This window comes from Manacus vitellinus, unplaced genomic scaffold (assembly GCF_001715985.3).
Source record: "Manacus vitellinus isolate BGI_N305 unplaced genomic scaffold, ASM171598v3 scaffold_10_pilon, whole genome shotgun sequence".
Classification (NCBI taxonomy): domain Eukaryota; kingdom Metazoa; phylum Chordata; class Aves; order Passeriformes; family Pipridae; genus Manacus; species Manacus vitellinus.
This window is the reverse complement of record NW_021938838.1, coordinates 18,437,344-18,459,548: the sequence shown is the minus strand read 5'-3', so window position 1 is coordinate 18,459,548 and position 22,205 is coordinate 18,437,344. Positions and strand designations below refer to the sequence as shown.

Genomic DNA, 22,205 nt, shown 5'->3' with positions numbered 1-22,205 from the left:
GTATCTTAGGGGTAATGGGAATCTCTTCCTACAGTTTGCATTCTCGGTGGTGTTAATTTGCAGCTTTTCCGCTGCCTCCTGCAATTCTTTCTGTAACAAACACATCTTGGGCACCAGTTAGAGGCAAACCATTAAGGGAATAAAAATTGATAGAAACCTCTTGGAAGGTTTTCCAGGTTGGCTGCCTGAAGGCAAGCTCTGGCACTCCTGCCACCACCCCTGGGTGGTTTTGCTGACCAAAAGGAAGTCAGCAGAGCTGCCAGTGATCCTCACCTCCTCACAGCACTTCATCTTAATCCCCAGCTTGGCACTCTAATGCCAGACCTTTCAATTGTTGCTTCTTAGGAAAGAAATAAATAGCTTCTACAGGAAGGCTCTTTTGCTTTGCCAGGTGCTGGAGGTTTTGTTTAAATTGTTTTGAAGCCACTTTGAAAGTTCTGTTTAATCAGTGTGAACAATTTCTGGCCAGTTGTAGCATTTGTCTTGTGGGTACACATCTCTTCTGTAGCAGTGCTCCTGAAGCATCTTCTTGCCTTCATCTTGGGGCAGTGGTAAAGATGCATCCTGTGGAGGAGGTTGGGCATGCACCTCTTGGCAGGAACCAGCTGTAGGTGTTTCAGTTTGGGTCAGAAGTGCTTTTCTGAGGCAAGCTGTCCCACTCATCCTCAGCTGCAGGGCCTGCTCAGAGCCAGGGACCAGTCCTGCAGCGCACATGCTGGATTTGTTTTGGGTCAAAAACAGCTGGGAGAGCTTTCAGGAGCAGGTCTGCTGTGCCTTGGTTGCTAATGGGTGTTGAGCCCAGGGGACCTGCCCGGAGCCAGTCCCAAGGGCACAGACCTCCTCCCTCCAGTCACTCCAACCCTGCAGTGCACATGGAGTGCATTTCTGGTCTCCAGCACCAACTGTGCTCTCCCTGCTCTGATCCCATGTGCACAGCAGAGCCAAGATGTGCGTGACAGATAAGGAGCCTCAAATGCCAAGAAAGATTGTGGCTCTTAACGCTTCACTAACAGTGCTGAAAAAGAGATTTTTCACGCATCTCCCGTCACAGTTGGTGCTGAACCTTACAGAAATATTTTGTAAACTAAAACCTTTACGTTAAAATGTGCAAAAGAAGTCCCTCATCTTTGTGTTTTCAATGTCTTTTGTTGAAAGTGTTTGTGCAGTCCTCGGAGTTGAGTATATGACTTATTTATGCACTGGTGTGGTGTATGACATCGAGGGTGCCAACATAAACAAGCTGTCTGCAAATAAATTAACATGCAGTCATGCCCTTAAGCTTCATGATAATTTTTTAAAAGTTGATCATAAATATATGCATGTGCTGTTTGCTTCTCCTACTTTATCCCCATTTTTGGAGGGAGATAAGGAATAGTGTCTGCAGCTAAAATCCTGACAGACTGCTGTGCAGGGTCTGTGTGGGCATGGCAGCTCTTGGTGGGTTTTAATTATTTTTTGTATTTTTCCTTAAACACCGAGCACGTGAGTTCACAAACAGTGTCATGCATAGCACCAGGATCATTCCAGTTGTTTCCAGGTGCCAGCCTCCCAAAATCTTAGCCCTCCCTCTGGGAAACAGTTCTTCAGGCAGGAAACACAACAACAGAGGTTCCCAAGTCCAGTGTCCAGGAAGGAAGAAGCATCCAGCCAGTTGTGAAACTGTGTTTAAGCCATTGGGCCAGCATCACAAAATTAACCTTAAGTCTTAATTCCTAATTCTGTGGGGGTTTTTAACTCTTGATTTAACAACTTTAATATTCCCCTTTGGAGTGTGTATAATTTTAAGAAGTATACTTTGTATCAGAAAATCATTCCCGTGATTCTAAAATATCACCCTTCCCTGCTTTATTACGTAGTGATTCTTATATGCTAAAAAATAATTAACAATAATACTTATTGTTTTCAAAATATCAACGTAGAATTATTCTAAGATCATCAAGTCCAACCATTAGCCCAGCACTGCCGAGTCTGCTGCTAAACCATGTCCCCAGGTGCCACATCTACTTTTTAAATACTTCCAGGGACATGATCCAGCCATTTAGATTGAGAGCCTGCAGAAACGTACTCCTTTCTACTCCACAGTCACTGTTTATGGAGTTTACTATATCTGAATGATTGATGATCTGTTAAATACCCAATTGATCACAAGTACTTAATGTATCTTGAAGGTAGTTTCTGTTTGGATACAGTGCATGCTTGCTGCTTTTGTAATTGCACATATCAGAAGTCTAATGTGAGAAGTGTGTCAGGATGTCACATTTACTCCAGGTACAACAAAAGATTCACTGAAACTGAGCCTCAGGTTCCTGTCACCTGAGATGTGAAGCTGTTCCACCATCACAACTTTAAAAGAATCAAATTTGAGCAGGGTGACCAATATGGTTTTGATGAAAGCTGAGGTACAAACTGGCCAGTCAGCTGGAGGGGTCAGAGATCCTGCAGTAACCCTGTCCCAACACATGTATTTTTGGATGTGATATAGTTCTTCTAGCTCTTTGAAGAGAAAAAGTGAGAGCATCAATCTGAGGACACCAGTAAAAGAAAAATAAGTAGAACCTGAGATCTTTAGCAGCCTTTTAACTGACATTTTATAGACCTGGGGGAGTATCAGTAGACAAGAGAGGATGCCCAGGGCAAATGTAGGTCACCAAATGGATCACAGAGCTTCAGAATAACAGAACAAGGGTCCATCCTTCTCTGGAGCTGTTTTGTTCTTGAGAAATAGCAGTTTACTCTGTGAAAGATTTCCAGGAATAAAAGTCTTTTCTTTGTAATGTGGCTCTTTAATAAGAGGTAAGAAAAGAGTGACAGTTTTCATACCTGTTACTTGCTGCTGACATTGTGTGCTGGGAAGCTCCCCGAGCAGCAGGCAGTGTATCCACTCCAGCAGAGACCACCAGAGGGAAACTGGAGCTGTTTCCCTGGACAACCCAATTTTTCCAGTCCCACTGATTCCTGGAGCGTTTCAAACATGCCAGATTTTACTCCAGCAGAAGTTAGTTTGTTTTACCCCTCAGACTATTTAACCTCAAATAGGGACAAATATCACTTAGTAGTTAAAAAAATCCAGATGGTAACAAAAGGGTGTAAGTTGAAAGATTACTTGTGCATAATTCTTTCCTTTACTCTGTCATGGAGATGGGAAATATTCAGCTGAACTGTGCCAAGTTCCTTCTGCTCCTCCCCATCCCCAGCTCTGCTGCACTGGCGGCTGGGGCAGGGCTTGGGAGAGCTCTGCAGGCTGCTTCCTATATGAATATGCTGATGTTTGCAGTGTTCCTTTTCATGCTGTGTGAATGTGTGTGTTAATGTTTCTTCTCCCACTAACTGTGCTGCTTTTTCTTTCTGCCTCTCAGTGGGGAGAACTCGTCTGTTTTGCACTACGGCCACGCCGGAGCCCCGAACGACAGGACTATTGAAGATGGAGACTTGTGGTAGGTGAAGGGTTTGAGTTTGTTTGATATTTCTGTTTCACTACTGCTGTTTCCATACAGGAATTGTATGTACTCTTGGAGCTAGTTAGTAAAATGATGGCTGCATAATGGTCAAAGTCAAAATCTTTAAAACAGAATGTAACACTGCGTGCCAGATTAGTCTGGTTTCCTCCAAAAGTGCTGTGTACCTGCATCTGCAGTTGAAAGGGAGAAGGAGATACTGTTTTAAAACACTTCTGGGCCAGAGGCACTTAGAATTTAATTTAAGAAATGGCTGTATTCTAAGTACAAGGGTAGTTGCAAAATTTGGCACCTGAGTTTGCCCTTGAACCTCAGATCCAAACCTCAGCTCTGATGGTGGGGTGGAGGATCACGAGAGCGTTGGCTGCTTTTAGAGAATTGCATCAAATTGCAAGATGGATTAGACCTTACAAGTGCTTGTGTGCACCCAGGCACCCTGACATGAAAGTAGACTTTGGAATGTGTGAAGAGATGGAACTCATCTCAATCCAGATTAGGGCAGGGTGCCTCTAGTTCTGTGTTGTGCCAAAAATTTCTGTAAAAATTTTGCTTAGGGTTTACTGTTGCCATAATACAGCTGAAAATACCAGAAGATTTTCTCAACTTGCATTAGGTGCCCACCTGCTTTGCAGTATCACTGCAGGGTGAAGGAAAGCACCAAATACATTGCCATAAATTGAAAGACACACCTATTTGTGTGGTGTGTAACATATCAGATTGTAACTTTTGTACTTCACCTCTAAAGATGTTGTTCAAAAAGCCTGCATTTATAAAAATGCAGAACTAGTTTGGGAGGATTTGTATTGGATTACCTTTGTAGCACATGCAAAAAGGGTGTAGGTGTGTGTTTTCACAGTGGAATGTAAACGTGTGAAGAAAAGCAAATTAGTATTATCAGCGATAAGCTCAAAACCTATTATGGAAAACAAATTGAATCTCAGAAGTTAAAAAATATGACTTATTGGTCATATTGCTGCAGAGTGAACTTGTGGAATTACAGATAGGTACTTTATTTATAATACTGTAAAAACTTCTAAAAAGGCTTCTTGTACAAAAGTTTATGTATTGTCTTCATCTGTGGTTAATAGCTTACTAAACCCATCTAATACTACTGTTAATTTATTGCTTTAATTTATGATTATGTTGTGTTTGAGTAGATAATATGCCGTGAGGGTTTTTTTGATCAGGCAGGACACACCAACGTGATACTGTATCAGCTGTGTCATTCAATTAAATTTAAAAATAAGGTGTGTAGCCTACAGGAAACATCAGCATATGTTATTGAGAGAAGATAGGCCACGATGCATTATGATATCCTGTATTTGAAATTAAGGCCTTTAAATGGTGAGGGAGACCTCAGTGTGAAGGATATGTGTAGGAACCTTTTACTTGCAGTCTGAGGACAGTTTGGTGGGTGGCTGTAGTCCTTCCTAAACCATGAGAGCACATCCAAGACTCTTCACAAACTCTTATTTCCTGCAGTATTGGCAAAATTTGAAATATGTTTGGGTTTTATTAGCCTCATATCTCTGAACATCAGGAAAGCCTCATCTACCAAATGCGTTGATCACTTAAGCATTTCAAGGCTGCTGAGCAGCAACCCCACTTTGTAACCATCTCCACAAAGAGAACAAGGTTTAATACAGTTTAAAATAACCTCTTGTTTAAACGGTCCAGTTGCACCGTGGTGTTGATGAGATGGAGTTTGTCAGGTGTAGATTGGTTTGAGCAAACTGGTGCTCTGTGTGCATGAGCACCTGCCCGGGCCTCAGTCTCTGCCCCTGCCTTCCCCCCTGGCTGCTACACAGTCACACTCTGCTCCACACAGTTTCCTTGGTATTTTTCTCAAGTGAAAATAAAAAAGTAATAAGAAAAAGTAATTTAGTTTCTGTAAAGACAATTTAAAAATACACTAATTTTCTGCAGTTCAAAATAGTGCTTCGGAAAAGAAAAAAAAAAAAATCTGGAGGTGGCTGCACTATCAGCATACAAATAATGCCAGGGCACTGCCTGGGTGGATTCACTGTGTGCTTTTACAAGGTCTAATTTGGGTGTAGATGGGTGTGTGTGTGCATACAGAGCAGGGCATTAAAACCACAGTGTGCTGATTTGGGGGTGTGTGTCATATATGTGGCTTTCAATTAAGCTTTTTAATAGCTACGGGGAGCCCTCTGTTGGATAATCTCAGGAAGCCCTGAGCACAGGGAGAAAATAGGCTTTACTTCTGGTGAAAAAGAGGTGGAAGTGTTTTAAGGGTTATTTCTATTTCCTGCCAGTATTTTGGCATAAATTTAATTTAACAATTTAGGTACTTGTACGTAGCAGAATTGGGAGATTGGGTACTTGGTATGATTTTTATTAAATTCTTCAGTAGAATTTCATGTCTTTTTCTTAACATTATTTAGTAGATGTTAATAACATTCAAGACTTCTACAGAAATATACTGCTCAGGCAGTGCAGTGCAGCATCATTAAATAAGTCAACAAAGCACCTGAATAATAGAAAAAATAAATTTGGAAGACTAATGCTTTACTTCTGTGAAATGCTTGAGTGCATGCACTGTTTGCTCTTTTAAAAATGTAAGTTACACAGATTTGGTTGTATCAAAAGGAGATCATAGGCCAAAATATTTGTGCTGTTGCATTTTTATATCTTTTTTTAAGACTCTTATTCTGACTTTTTCAGAAGCTGTGGCAGGTTTAGAACAGCCTGGTTTTATGATGTTAATTTTTCAAAATTAACCTATATCAAATGGGTTTATTGCTTCTGTAAGAAACTGGTGTGGAATTGCATCTCTGATGTTGCATTATATCCACACTTTTTATAGGTACAGCTTCTGCACTAAATGATCCCAGTGCAAAAGAAGGACTATCAAGAGAATTTCTGGCAGTTCTTGTTAATACAGACTGTCTTGCTAAGCAGGGCTGTCATTTTCAGTCTATTAAATATTAAAATAGCTAACTAGCACAAAGCACTATGATTGACATAGAAAGAAATCAATATTTCTAGAGAAGGTTAGGTATTCAATAGATACATGCATTTAGCTGGTATGAATATTAAAAGTAAATATTGCAATAGCAACAAGTCATTGTTTTATATAAAAGATTCATGCACTGTAACATCTGTGTGGTGAACATTTAAATTGTAATGATCCCTGTGCTCTGAAGCAAACACTTTTCCCAGGCAAGGGGAAGGTCAGAAAGGTCATCCAGATAAACGTGCAGGCTGACCATCCCTGCAAACCACTGTTCTGGGCACTTGACCCTTTCACTAGGTATTAAGTTTAGATAAAATCTTCTACTTGGAATGTTTCCAACCACACCCTGCAGTGATGACCTACAGCCAGGCTAATGCACAAATACTGATTTTCTTCTGTCATCTTAAACCTGTGACAGCTTGGATTGAAACTGAGCCCTGGGCTGAGGTTCACTGCATTGTCTCAGGTATTGCATTACTAATTGTGTGCCAAGAGGCCTCCTGTTTCTGTACTCAGGCTGTAACTGCCTTTGGTGATAGGAAAAGTGGAGTCATAAGCAAAAGAACTTGTAGTTTGCAACTTCCTGCCCTGTACACAAGAGACCTCCAGCATTTCAGATAACCAGAGGTCTTTCAAAATTTGGTGAGGAGTAGAATGAATTTAAAAGTGGCTACTCAAGAAGACAAAACCCCAAATAAATTAAAGGAGTAGAGGGCTGACTCCCTCCTGTGCACAAACCAAGAGCAAACAGGACTCCTGCTCATGGAGTGGCATCCCCTGCAAGGCTCGTTCTCCCTGGGCAAGTGTCTCGTGAGCTCTCCTGGTGCAGCTGTTTTGCTTTTGTTCACACTGTGGAAAGATATTGGCTCAATGGTTAGAGAGCCCTTGTGGGAGATGGAAACCTGCTTTCAGCTCTTCTAAACCATCTCTGACTTTGGCTGGAAGTTATGACTTGAATGACTTGACCCTGGGAAACGACATCCAGAGCAATTTCAGTCAGAGCCAGTGTGCTTCTGTGGAAAGCATTGGCCCCAACAAATCAGCACCTGCCTTCTGGAAAATGAAAGCTTCCTTAAAAATAAAGGAAGCAAATTGCCTTGGGTCCTCCCTTCTGTGTGCTGCCCCTGCCCTGGCAGTGCTGCAGTGTGGAGTCACACCCTGGCTGGGGAGAGAGGGGAAGGGAGAAAACTGAACATCAAAGCAGCGTGGAACAGAGGAAGCCTGGGGCAAGGCAAACATCTCTTCTCACCTCTGTGGTGCTTTGTTCTAGGAACCATCAGAGGTGTGAACCCGAAGTGTATATTTTATGTTTTGATTTTGAGAAGGCATTAAAATGGTAGTTTATTGCCAAAGGCATGTCAGGAGTTGATTGTTCTTTTGCAGTTGATCAGCAGGGCTCCTGCAACATTTGGGAAATGGAAAATACTTCTATGATCTTAAAATAAGGATTGATTCTTCATGATGAGGCTCACACTTAAATAACAGAAATGTGGGAAAATCAGCCTGACCCCAGATGTAACTGAAGTAGATCTGGCTGTTACCTCAGGAGGTTTTCTGCAGGTGTCACGAGTTGCAGGTCTTGGTCTTTTTATGGCATCTGACAAATGTATCTCCGTGAAAATTCAGCATTAGTGAGCAGCTTGCATTGGCAGGTTCACTGAACTTCAAGCATTTAGTGACATTTTGGCTTTTTTGAAAATAATGAAAAGAATTGTCCATTCTGCTGAATAGACAGCATTTTTAACTCAGCATTTTTTAATGTTCTGAAATGTCCTCCCAAGTCACAGCATTAGTGACCAGGGGACCCCGAGGCTGTGCTGGGTCTGCTCTGCACACCCTGGAAGTTGGGCACTGGTACAGTCACCTGTGCTGGTAGCAGGGGGACACTGGTCCTCCCTGGAGCAAGGGCCAGAGTGTAGTTTATTCAGAAGGCTTAGGTGAAAGCATAAATGAGGGGAGTACAGCATCAACTGCTTGTGAAGTGCAGCAGACCTCAGAGAGAGACCATTAACCTCATATTCACAATGGGACTATCTATTATTTACAAAATTACAACTAGCTTTAAAAGTTTAAATGGAAGCAGGTTGCATCATCAGATAATGTCTTTCATTTTATTTGACTGGTTCTTTTAACACTCTCATAATTACTTATTGATTACTTATTTCATTGAAATAATTTATTGATTTCAGTGAAAGCGTTGGGCAGAGTTCAGTATCCTTGGGGAAACAGAATGTCTCCTGCTGCAAAAGCTTGCTGCTGTTTCCATGAAATGCCATCATTGCCATGGATGACAGTAAAACAAGTGAAAAAGATTTTTGTTGCATTCAAGTACCAGAATTTAAGCACTGGGAAGGTTTTGTTAGTGTCACAAAACCAAACACATTTGTCATAAAAAGTACAATGCTAGCATTAAATGGTTTAAATGTGTCTTGGCTGTATCAACAAGCACTGTTATTTCCCTAGTCAAATGGTAGAGCTGGGGATATGGAAAGCTGTCTAGTATTGCAAAAAGAGCAGAATAGTTTAACTCTCAGGACTATTTTTTTTTTATTTTTGTCCTTAATATCCTGATGCAAAGTTAAAGCATCAGAACAATACTGACAGCAGGGGGCACTAAAATAAGCACTCTCTGAAGGAGATGAGGTTTGTCCCAAGTTGGAATATTGGTAACATAGTGGATTTGCCAGAGGAAAGGCACAGCAGCCTTCTGGGAGCACTGCCTTCACGTGTGTGCTTTTCGCTCAAGGTGTGTCCAGCTTGGGCTTGTTTCCTTCCATTTGGCACTTGTATATAGCTTTTAATATTTTATTTTTTTCATTATTATCATTATTATTATTATTGTTATTATTATTATTATTGTTGTTGTTGTTATTATTGTTATTATTATTACTACTTCTGGTGCTCTCAAAAGATCTTGTTTAACTTCTAGCACTCCTCACCTTGTCGTTTCAGGACCTTTGTTCATCATAGGGAGTTTTTCTTGGCTACAAGTACAGGTAGTTGTGAAAGGTCGTTCTGGCTGAAGCAGAGAGGGAACATGCTCAGTGTTAGGGGCTTTTTATTTTCAGTGACTCAAAAGAGACAAAGAAGAGTGTTCAGGCTTCCTGAAGTGGCTGGTCACTGCCAGGTGTGTGAAGAGGGAGAGGTTTAGGTTGGATCTCAGCAAAAGGTTCTTCCCCCAGAGGCTGGTTGGGCACTGCCCAGGCTCCCCAGGGCAGTGGGCACAGCCCCAAGGCTGCCAGAGCTGCAGGAGGGTTTGGATGATCCTCTGGGGCACAGGGGGTGACTCCTGGGGATGGGCCTGTGCAGGGCCAGGGGTTGGACTGGATGGTCCTTGTGGGTCCCTCCCAACTCAGAATATCTGTGATGAATATTGCAAAAGGAAGTTGCTTTTTGCAAGGGCTTGTCGGATTCAGTTGTTCATGGTTATTCAGAAGGCTAAGCCTTTTATTAGCTAAAATAGAATTCAATAAATTTGCTAATTTTGCTTCTTTGATCTCAAAGCATAATACACAGTTTTGTATAATCAAAAGATTTGTCACTTTCTGTATAATCTGTATTTATCTTTTATGTATACACACACACCATGCACCTGCAGGATACATATTGATTGAAACTATATCACCATGTTTATCTTAATACTATACAGTGTTATTTGTAGAAAATGCACTATTCTCTTCTTTTTGCAGGAAAAAGTAAGGGTATAATATGAAAGGACTTTCTGTGATTACTGAGTGGCTATCTTTTATTTCAGGAAAATATTGAAAGATTTTCAATAAGTCAACTAAAATACTTTGGTGAGCTTGAAAATTATTACAAAATCTTATTACAAAAGATGATAGAAGTTTGCTGTACCCCTTTTCCAAACTGCTTTTTTGGAACTCTCCCTATGTTTTATCGAGTTTTACGGTACTAATGCCAACCTATAACCGAAATTCTTTTGTCCAGGTGGGGGCAATGTTGCATTTAAAAAGCAGGAACTCACCAATCTTTCTCCATCAGATAATAGAAGTCCTCCCTTTTCTACCCCAAGTGGAAAATACTGTATTTATTACTTCTTGAAAGCACTGCTTTTAAGATCTCAGGATTTTAATGTGTCAGATGTAAATGCTCAACTATTTTAAGGGTGAGCCTCGTATTTTCATTTGGCCTTGTGCATTTTGATGCATTTTAAAGTTCAGTGCTGTAATAATATGCAAAAGTTATGGTTAGCTTTAACTTTTCAGTCTGCAGTTTTGTAACAACTTGTTGTTAGTAATGGTTTTGTTTCTAATAATAATACAAAGCACATTGCTACTACTTACTGGTTGATTGCAAAATCAACTGGCTATCCATTTCTTAAATAATTCCTTTGGCTTGATTCCTCTGGTTTGATTAATATTTACTATTTTCATCAAGTGTAGGTATTTTTCATTTTGTTGTAGCTATAGACTATATTAATTTTATGCTAATCTAGAAAAATTGAATTTGATTAAAAATAGAGAAATGTATTTCCTAGAATTAACAATAATTTTGCTCTAATTGAATGTGTTCTGTTAGTACTGGTTAATTCAGGCTATGAGGTTGCCTGCTGTCAGAAATGTATAAGCCTTTTAACTAAAGCAGAGGTCACCAAGTATTAATAGTGTGTTTGCTGTAACAAATTTTAGCTTTCCTTTAAGTGCTGTGTTATAGTCTGCCTCTTAATTTTGTGCTGTCTGTAGTGTATGTGAAATGTCTTTTTAATTGTCACCTGGGAGTTTTATCTGTCATAGTTTTAGCTTAGCATTCCCAGTGTAGTCTAAAAAAACCTGGCTGCTGTTGGATCAATTTGACCAGAGTGTTCATCTCTTCAAAGAAAACAAGCAGAATAAAGCTTAGTCTCTTTTTTTAATTCTTGATAATTCGATGTTGATCATTTATAAATGCTGTTTAGTGTAATCCACTTTTTATGGTGGTCCTTAATACAAATACACGTCAAGTATGACAGAAGTACTCTTGACAGATGTTGCTTATCTTGGACAGACTTCAGTAGCAAAATCTTTCTCACTGGTGTGGGAACTCAGTTGTATAGGTTAGAATACAATTTTAGAGGGAGCTGCCTGGCTTTTAAACCACTGCATGGCTCACAGGGAAGGTACAGTTAGTCCACAACACCTTGTGTCTCTCCCCTGAACTAGAAATAACTCCCAGTCCTTGTGTTTGGGGCAGTGCTGGGTCTTCTCTTGTGTCTGTTCAGAGAACCACTTGTTACCCCCGGGAGAGGCACAGTCTGGCTGAGCTGGGGCCTCAGGAGGAGTCCCTCTGCTCCACATCTGGGCTGAGGGTTTAGGTCTTTGAGGCAAGAGTGTTTCTGATTCCTGTGCACTTGGCTTGGGCATTTGGACATGTCCATGGAAAGGCCAGCAACTGTCTTGTCAGGGGTTTTTCATTCAGTTGTCAACCTCTGTAGAGCATTCGGAAACTCCTGTCTGGTGGATTCCACTTGAGAACTGACAATTTGAGGTTGCTTGAACAGTCACCAGAAAAACCATAGGCTGTCTAAAAAAACTAAATGAACCTGTACCATTGGACAGTGGCTCAGTTCCCATCATGGAGAGAAATTGGAAGTGTTAGGCTTTTATTTACACAGACATGTGTGAGTGTGCACACGGGAGAAGACTTGACAGTATTTACAGTAAGGTCTGACACTTCATGTGCTCCTGTGATCTCTGATTGTTGTTTGTCAAGGCAACACAGGTCAGAGTGTCCAAAAACAACTGCTGACAGCTGAGGCTCGTAGTTCCAAGTGTCAACACCCAAGAGTGGTGGCCTGTATTAGAAGTAGCAAACTTTTACAATTCACTTTCAGTAGGTACCTTCCACTTCTCAGCAGACATCTAGAAATGGACTGGTTTAGTTAGCTGCAAAATTTTCATAACTTGCTAATGTAGCTGTGTTGTTCTTACCCTCTGCTGGCATCACACATTCTGGTGAGGAGCTACCGAGGTTTGCTGTTGTCACTTTGATTGGGAAGTACTCAGCTGCTGATACAGGTTTCTCCTTGCATGCTCCCTTCTCTTCCCTGCAGCTCTGACATCCTTGTTCCTTGTTTGAGAGTCAGCTGCAGCCATGAATGCCCCAGATACTGCCTTTCTGATGGAGAGGCTCCTAATGGATGGAAACTGGCCAAAACCTGGGGTTTGCTGCCATCTCTGTTGACTTTTCAACAAAGAATTGTCTCTGTTAAAAAGAGTACTGTTGCTTATTAAATATGTCAGTTAAAAATGGATAATAATTAGGATAGTACAGACAGAAAAAAAAAATGATCCATTCAGCAAAAAGATAAGTCAAACAGGTAACCCCTTTTGTCAGAACCTCACCTGAGCCTGTTCCTGGTCTCTGGTGCCCTGTCAGTGAGGGTCTGGCAGAGGTGTTCCATAGGCACTTCTGACACTTTGCCTTCTGCATCTTGTGGAGCCCCCATTGCTGCCACCTCCTTCTCCCAGCCCAGGTGTACTGACTTGGTGTTCCCAGGTCTTTATTTGTGTGCAGCCCCTCTGTGTCAGAGACATCCCTCTGCTCAGCAGAAGCACTGGGTAGATGGCACTTGGGGGTGAATTTAGCTGTGAACAAGCCAATCAGAGGTTTTTTGGCTCTTTGCTCTGGGCAGACAACATTTTTAAGAGGGCATTAAAGCAAACTGCAGGGGGGTGGAGGACAGCTTATGTTTGATCGTGGAAATTGGTTTATTTAGTGCAGAAGCTTAAGGATCTTGTCACAGATTTCTTCCAGAGATAAATGCTGTAAGCAAGGGACTCCTCCTTAAGCTGTGTATGAAAATAGCACATAAAATCTCGCAGTGGGTGTTCACCGAACCAGCTCTTACGGGCAGCTCCTTTGGTGGATTTGGTGAGGTTGAGATTTCATATCCTGTGGCAGAAGTGGATCTGAAGGTCTTCTGCTTGGCACAAATCCTTGTGAGGGAGGACACCCCGTACACTGCTGGAGCAGCAGAGCAGAGGCACAGCTCCCACTGCCACGCTGCTTCTGTGAGCAGTGTCTCTGTCTGTGGCAGTGAGAGGAAACCCTGAGCAGTGCAGGGCACAAACACCTGGTGAAGCTTTTTTGTTTGGTTGCTTTCTTTCCTTTTTTTTTTTCCTTTTTAATCCAGCCAGCTCAAACTTTTGTGTATTCTTGTTACAGCCACTGAAGTCTCAGTAGTTGGAATTGTAGAGATACAGGTGAGCAGTCCTCTCTCCTTCAAAATTCAGAGTAGGCAGATTTATTTAATTCTGTCACCCTCTTTCTATCCAAGCAAAGCTTAGTGGCATATCTTGTCATCTTCTGCGAGAAAAGTTTGAGACAAGCCTCCCATTACCTTTGAAATAGTTTGGGAAAGCCTGAGGTGAGGCAGTGCTATAAGAGGAGCAAAGATAGGAAAGTCATGGAGAAGGCAGACAAGATGAAAAGACATGGTTGAGGGCAAACCCCAAATGTGGGGCCACGTGGTTATATAAGTCAAAGTTAGATGGAGAGTAGTCATGTAGTCATTTTGTGTCTCTGTAACTGCATTACCTGTGTGGCTACAGGCTCGTCTTCTGAACAGGAGGCTTAAACAAAAAACTTGAAGATTTCTTGTGAATACTCAGAATCCCATTTCCTACACAAAAAATATTCTCTTGCATTTTTTTAGGTTATTCTTGACCCCAAGGGTTGCTGATGGCAAAAAGCTGGCATTAAATCAGTGAGCCAAGCCTGGCTTCAGGACAGCCAGTACAAGCTCCCTGTCTGCCCTGTCAGATGGAAGCTGGTCACAGCAGGGCTTCTCTTAAAAAAACCTTCCTGAGCATGGTGGGACTATGTACTGTCCCAGTTCTCTGGTGGAGTTTGCAGTGTTATCTTACTCAGTGTTGCTTTTTTAATTGATATCACTTGGCTAGTCAGGATGCAAGTGTATGAAAAAGTGTGTGTCACTGAACTCTCCATTTTCTTCCTTGTGATATCACTTACAATAACTCATTCTTGTGGTGTGCTATTAAACCACCCTATTTCCAAATCACTTGGCGTGTTTCCAGAATGTATCTCATAGAAATGCTGATACCTAGTTCCCTTAAGCTTGAAATTGCCTTAGAAGTGTTTAACCAAACAAGTGGTTGGGTTCTGTTGGTACCTGAGGATTTAATTGCTGTGTGAAGTGTAAAGCACAGAGCGCTCTCTGCGAACTCGGAGCAGGGAATGCTGAGATCACACAGAATAAACCTCCAGCTGGGGATGACTTGCTTTTAGTGCAAGGAGAGGAGGAAAATGTTGTATCTACCTTTATTCCTGCTGTCCTAGGACTGGGCTGGCACCAGTTCATCTGCCTGGCTGCTTGTAGGTATGTTGGTTAATAATGACCCAAACCCCTAAAACCTCAGTAATGTGGCTGAGTAAAGTGCACCAGTGTTCACACCTGTTTAGCCTGAGGTGCGAGGAGGGCACGGTAAGATACAGCAATATCAGTTTTCTCATTGCTAGTCTTGCAAACCCACCCAGGGGAAGGGAAGATTTAGTCCTGAGAACAGGAGCTGGGGGGGAAGGACGTGGGTTGCAGGTGGGTGATGCTCAGTGCCAGTGCCAGAATGCCTTGCACCAGGAGGAGACCCACCTGGGTTTCTGCCACATTAACAATGCAGAGGAATAACTATCTTATAACTATGGTGAGGAGATCCAGTTGTGATGTACAGACCAGGCAGATCTGTAGAGGAGGAGAGTGACAGGTTTATGTTCGTGGGAGTAGCTGTAGGCTTCCCAAAAAATGCCTGCGAGAGCTTGTCTTTGGGTTGGGTTGGTGGTTGGATCATAACAATTCATACACATGGCTCAGATATCCCAAATAAAGTATTGCTTCCCATTGTGATATTGGCCATAATTTGCTTCATTGCCTGGCAGTTTCGAATTATTTGACAATAAAAGTGTCAGCAAGCCTATAAAAGTAAAACACATGCTTAGAGGAAGATGATGCTTTATTTTTAAAAAATGGTATACAGTGACTTTATGAAGAAAAGAACCATGACTCTTTATATTCCACAGTGTTCAGATCTAAAGAGTTAGCAAAGTGTTTCATGATGCTTCACAGTCAGAGGTTAAGAAAGCTAAAATCAATATCAAAATACATTTTATTTTTCTTGGCTTGAAAGCCAAAAATGTAACTATAAATTTGCGTTTTGTGGTGCCAATATTCTGTGAAAGTAACTCAGCCATGACTTACTCATCCGTTTTGTTTCAGAGGGACAGGAGGGGAAAGGAGCTTTCCGTGCATCCTGTTGTGTAGTGTTTCAGTTCCAGTACTGACTTACAAGCCTGTATTCCCTTTAAAATTGACAGGACTTGAAATATTTCCTCCAAACCGCCCTCCTGGGCTCCTGCACAGGGAGCAGAACCCCAGTGCAGTTGTACATGGAAGGGCTGAGGAGCTCCTGTGAGGAGGGGCACATCCAGCCAAGCCTTTCTGCAAGGCTGTGGCATGTCACACGTTCCTCCTTCTTTTTGCCTATGATACTATTTTATGTACAAAATTATATAAAGTTGTGGTTTCAGGTTTTTCCCTGTGAAAGGAATTAAATGCCCTTAGTCATTTTTGAAGGTGACTTGTAAAAGAGAGGCAGAAGGCAACCTGTTTTTCGATGCTCTTGGCTAATGTTGTATTACTGGTGGGTAAGAGAGGCATTCTGTCAGTAGGGCAGCTGACAGGTTATCTGATTTTGCTTATGCTTTGCATTGTTCAATTTTAGTTAGTAATGTTTACAGTGTTTTGCAATATGTTTGGGAGGAAAGATCATATGTGTATGTAGAACTGACGCCTCCACCAGGAGAGTCCTGCCCCTGCTTCCAAGAAGAAGTTTGGGCTATTTTTGCTATGCATCTTTTACTTGTAATGTAGCTTCTTAGTAGTTCTAGGAAATAAATGGAAACAGTAACAAGGAATTTTTTAGAGTGTGCCCAGGTCTTCTGACTGTTAAGTCTGCTTTACACATCATGCACTTCTCACCCTGAAATGAAGGCAGGTAGGTTTTGCTCCCCACAAAGTGACACGAAGCAAGATTAACTTCTCTCTCAGAAGATTTAAAAAGAAATTGAGCTGACTTCCTCAGCCTCAAGCTAAATCAGTGAGGAGTTTGCCATACAACCAAGCATCTCTCTTTGGTCAGCAAAACTCCTTCTCCAGCCACCATCCCTTTCAAATGCCTCAGAAATCTGACAGCCTCAGACTCATCATGTGCTGAAAAATGGGGAAAGGGTTGTTCTGGAATGAAACTTCTCATCATTCAACAGAAAACTGAATTCAAAACTAAGTTTTGTAATAGACAACATATACGGTCTGCTAGCACTTAATTTATCTGAAAGGGAAATAGGATAGAGTTTGGAGAATATTGTATTATTACATATGTTATTCTGTCTTAAGCAGTTCTTAAAACGTAAGCCATAGACCAAGATGCATAGAAGGCCTATTTTCCTTTTTGTGTTTTAATTTGTTTATATTGCTGCTACATTTGATAACAGTCCAAATAACATTAAGTAATGGTTTCTGTACATGACCCTTTTAAGACTGCACTATCAGGCAGGTAATTTTGTACATGCAGTTGAGAACATACTAGAATACACTAATAATATCTTTTTCACTAGCAGTTAACCATCTAATTTCAGGGTAAAATAAATGTTTTTTTTCTAAGGAACCTGCTTTTAGAATTTTTTTCCAGTTAGTCAACAGGAGAAGATAGTAGCTGTCATACATTTTATTTGACTTAAATGTGCTTCACCACTTACTTTGCCTGGCAGGCAAATATACAAAACTGGGATCTTCTCAGGCTCCCATTATTTTCTCAGGATAACTACAATATTTGGGCTATTTCCATGTCTTGGGCAACATTTTAACTAATGGATATGTTCCCAACTGAAGTTAAATGGAAGAGAATTCCCTGTAAGAGCCAAAATATCTCCCAAATGGCCCATTTGGTTTGGATGCTTTCTCACTGAAGCGTTCAGGCTGGATGGTGTGTTGTCCTCTGTGGTGGAATTTGAAAGATCATCTTCCCTCATGTCTCCTCTTGTCTGGAAGCCAAGAAACCTGAACAAATGGTGCTTCCTAGGTTGTGAGCCTTGTTTTGGTGTACATCAGCTTTGTGATTTCTTTTTTTTCCATTGCTCAGTGCTCCAGTAACTTGAAAAGCTATTTAACAGCCACCGAGTGATGAATGGGTTTGAGAAAATGATGATAATTGTAAGATTAAAGACATCACTAAAGTTTTGCCTCTGGTAAGTTCGGAATAACTGTTTTCCAGGGAAAAAATACAAAGCATAGCAACTTCCAGTAGGCATGGACAGGGAGTTTGGAAGTTGTTGGTCACAGCTTTACTGTCACCATGCTGACTGGACATTTACACTTGTAAATGCAAAGGAGTTGGGCCACAGAACTGCTGCAGATCCCACAAAGCACCATGCAGCTTGATTTGTGATTTTGGACGGGTCCATTCGGGATGGGTTAAAAAATTTAGAACTGATCTGACATCTGCATCTTGTTGGCACATTGCAGCATGTAGGCATGACTCTTAGTTGCTGCAACTAGTTTTCTGTATCCATAGATTTTCTATGAGTACCTTTAGTTATTTTTAGAAGCGAGTCTAACCATAAAATCAAACCTTAGGCAGTGTTGGTGGGGTTTCTGATTTTGAGGTTTGGCTAGGCTGGTTTACAGTTGCTATGCTGGTGTCTGAGGGTATTTTTTTCACCCTGTGCATCTGACATTTTCTGCCTGTTGTGTACCTTTTTTCAACTCACAACTTTCTGTTCTAACATTCCGTGTTTCGTGTTGAATTGAACATATGCAGTGTTTGTATCAGCTCGGTGTTCCCATATCTAACTTTGCAGGTCTCTCTGTAGCACTCTCCTGAGGAGTTTGCTCCTGTAGCTTTAAGCCTTGTGCAGCTCTGCATCTGTAACCACTGGGTTTGTTCCTGAAGTTCCAGTCCTGCAAGTCTCTGTGCAGGTGAACCTTGCCCAGTTTGGGGAGGCTGGCAGTGACTGCAGCAGGGCTTGCACTCAGTGCAAGGATTTGTTCATGGAGGAAATTGTTGGGTGGATTTTAAAATGTCCTGGAGTAAATCTTCCTCAGTGTGTGTCTGTGTATGCAATGCAGCAAGAAGAGTCTGCTGAAATATTCTTTAGCTTTATCCTGGTTGCCTTTGTTTACTCAGTGCCCGTTGCTTTCAGCAGCAGGTATGTTGGAAACAGTGAACAGCTGTAGCACTTTCTGTGGTAGCTTATATTTATCCTTACCCTGTCACATTTGCTGGCTGGGGATGGAGCTGCTCTGCAGAGTTTTCCTAATTACTGCTGTAACTAGGATTCAGTGGCAGAGAGGGTCCCCCAGTGGAGTGGCCCTGCCTTCTGCTTGTGTTGTCTGACTGACTCTGCTGTGAAAAAGCAGCAAGAGGAAGAAAACTCCGAGGTTTTCGAACACAGTGAAGGAAAATCATATTTCTTATGATGGTTCACCTCTCATATGGTTGTTTGGGCTGGTTGGAAGAAGACTTAAATTAGCAGATTTCAACTCTGACTCGTTACCTTAGAAATCAGGAGGTCACACAAACACTGTGTGTCAAGACCAAAGTCTTAGATGTAAAATGTGCTTTCTTGTAACCAATATATGATGAACTAAGGGGATTATTTACTCAAGTATTGTCTGGTCCAAATGGTTATTTGGTTATTTGCTGATTTCTGAGCCTGCTGAAACCAGTGCAATGCCTTATCAGGTAGGCTCGAGAAGACTTACAAATATCTAACATGGCCCTCACAGGGCTGTAGAGTCCCACTGGCTATTCCTGTAGATTGATTTCTGGCAGCTGAGCAATCCGTGGTGAATCACTGATTCATGTATAGAATAATTATGCTTTTCAAGGGGTAAGGCAGGGTTTTTGTCCCCATAAGAAAAGGTACCTAATAACATTTTTTCTTCTACCTCTGATGCAGAAAACTGTACTACATGTTCTTTTCTTGTTGGATCTCTCCATAATGCTTGTTCCTTTAATTCTTGGTAGGCAAGTTTGTCTTAATGGAAAGTTTACATTGTGAGCAGTGGCAGTCAACCTTTAATGGGGACATTGTATTCAAACCATCAGATGTGTTTTGAAACGTAGATACAAAAGGCCATAATTTAATTGACATTTCTCTGTTAAGTGGGATTCTGTTTTGGATGTTGGGTGCTTTATGTGCTAGCATTTCTCAGGAAAGAAAAAAAGGACTTTTTTTTTTTTCTGAGAAAAGGTCCTAGAAACTGGAACTGAAGAGGTTGAAGTGGATTCCTCATGTACTTTTTATCTTCCTTCCTGTGTTCTCTCAGCATTTCCATCCAGGACCAGCACAGCCCTTAAGGGCTATTTAAACCATATGGGATGCAGATACCCTTTTGCTGGGAGATTCCAAGGGACTCTTGTCTCATTTTACTGAGGAACAGCATTCAGTTGGTGTTTATGTGGCGAACTACCAAAATGCAGATGACTCTTAAGTGCAGAGCAAGAGAAAGGTCTACTGTTATATGTTCTACTATTTCTTCAGAGCTCAATTTTCATTTCTTCCTCCTCTGTTTCCTTTTCAGCCTGTTTGATATGGGAGGGGAGTATTACTGCTATGGCTCTGACATCACCTGCACCTTCCCTGCCAGCGGGAAGTTCACTGCTGACCAGAGGGCTGTCTACGAGGCAGTGCTGAAGTCATCCAGGGCTGTGATGAAGGCAGTCAAACCAGGTAAAAGATCAGCACATGTCAGCAGGAACTGAAAAGCTTCGTGGCAGCACTCAGGCTGTCAAGTCAATTATGTTTGCAATTCAGAAAGTGCTGGAAAGGAACAAGATGATAAAATTAATTTCTGTGTCTAGGCAGTTCCTGATGTATAGAGGTAGGACACAGAACACTCTCCACAAACTTTTAGAAGTATAACACAAAACCAATTATTAACAGGATATTTTAATCTTAATTTTTTGGGTTTTTAATTCCTTTAATCTAGGGGTGACAGTTGTTAATTACTTGGTTGTGTCTTTATACTGCCATCTCTTTGGGAAAGTTATGCCAAACACTGAAGTTAGAGTTTGGGTGAACACATGTGCTGTTCTTCAGTTTGTTTCAAGCATTTTCTGTATTTTATGTGTGAGCACAGTAGAAATCTTCTGTTGAAAAAGAGGACGGAGTGTGCATCTTTGGGAAGGATAATTAGCCTTAAAACCCTTTCAAAAGCACTGGCTATTGGGTACTTCACTGTGTGCCTTTAAATTGCAGGCAAGCTAATTCATCAAATATACCTTTTCATAATTGAAACAACTGTCTGGCTTAATGAAAATCTTATTTTTCTCTGATTCTGCTTTTGGGGCAGCAAATAAATGTTTTAGAGCTAACTGCTGCTGAGATTTTGTGTGTGTCACGGTGAAGGTACTTGAGCATTTCTCAGTATTAGTAATGGAACAGCTTTGAGAGGAATGTACTCAAAGCACAGAGCACACTTATCCTTTAAATTTGCTGTTCAGTCATCAGGCCTTGAGTGCAGGGGCTCTCTGGATTGCCAGTCAGAACAGATGCAGTTTTCCTGTTATACAAGCTGGCAGCAGCACTGTTTATTTGAGCAGCTTGGAAGGGAGAAATAACACTTGATGCTTATCTGCAAAACGAGACTAGATATTTTGCTTTTTAATAACAGTGTGTGTTCTCCATCATCTGCTGTGTCTCCTCTGAAGAATCTTGTCCCTATTCCTCTTCATAGTTTGCTTTGCATTTCAGTGCCACCTTTATTTTCATGTAACATTTTTGGCAGTATTTCATGCTAATAAGTTGCAGACTGTCTTCAGAACTTGAGAGCTGATACGATGTTGTGCTCAGGATGGTGTAGAGAATTCCTCAGTTTGTTGAACACTTTATTTACAGTGTCAGAAAATAAGGACATAGTAAGTTGAGTATTTCTGAAAGGTAGCTGCGAGGATCTTTTACTGGCTTTGGGAGCTTGAGATTCACAGGCAGAGAAATCATTCTTAACATCTGGCAGAAGATGGGACTGAGTTTTCTCACTGTGCTTTAGTTGCCTTTCCTGTTTGGAAGAATGGTGCAAATATGCATTTACGCTGTTCGTGAGACTGGTAATCATGAATTTTCTATCTACAGAAAATGTTCTGTAGGCTGGTTCATTGGTTTCTTTCCTTCTGTTCCTCAGAGCAGTGGAATGCAACCTGGACCATTTGCAGTCTTGAATTACAGATCCAGTTAGAGTCCTCCCAACGTGCAAAAAATGTCACTATCTGGAAAAGTGTGCTTTTTAGGTCCTTTTTAGGATCTCCTGGAAGACTGGTATTCCGAAAAAGAAGAGATGGAAACTGTGGCCTTTATAGCATGGTTAGTGTTACATACTTGTCAGGAGGAAGCCCAGAGCCCCTGGAAGGGGAGGATGCAAACTGACTGCATTGTCACTGCTGCCCACGGGGAGACATTTCAGTGGGAGAGGCAGAGCCTCCTTCTCCTCCTTGAACTAATCAGCTTGTTGACTCATTGACTAAAGCATTAGAATCTACTCCTGGGACTATCACAGAGGGAGTAGGAATTGATGATATGAATTCACCTCTTCTCTCTGTAATACTTTAGGTCTCTGAAAAAGGAGGCCGAGAAGCTTGCAGGATTAGAGGCACTAAATTTAAAAGCCAGCCCCATCGTGTTTCAGTCAGATTTTCTGAATTATGGAGCCCTTGTTAATTTTGCTGTTATTTTTGTTTGTCTTCCTTTCCCAGGGTTTCCAAGGT

General features: G+C 41.4%; 1 protein-coding gene across 1 annotated transcript in view; it reads left to right on the top strand.

Moving 5' to 3' along the window:
- PEPD (peptidase D) overlaps nucleotides 1-22,205 on the top strand; it is a 139,750-nt gene that overhangs the window by 82,190 nt on the left and 35,355 nt on the right. Inside the window, exons 11-12 of the mRNA XM_018086343.2 lie at nucleotides 3,357-3,434; nucleotides 20,027-20,175. Coding sequence (XP_017941832.1) covers nucleotides 3,357-3,434; nucleotides 20,027-20,175 — 227 coding nt within the window. The remainder of the gene's footprint in view (nucleotides 1-3,356; nucleotides 3,435-20,026; nucleotides 20,176-22,205) is intronic.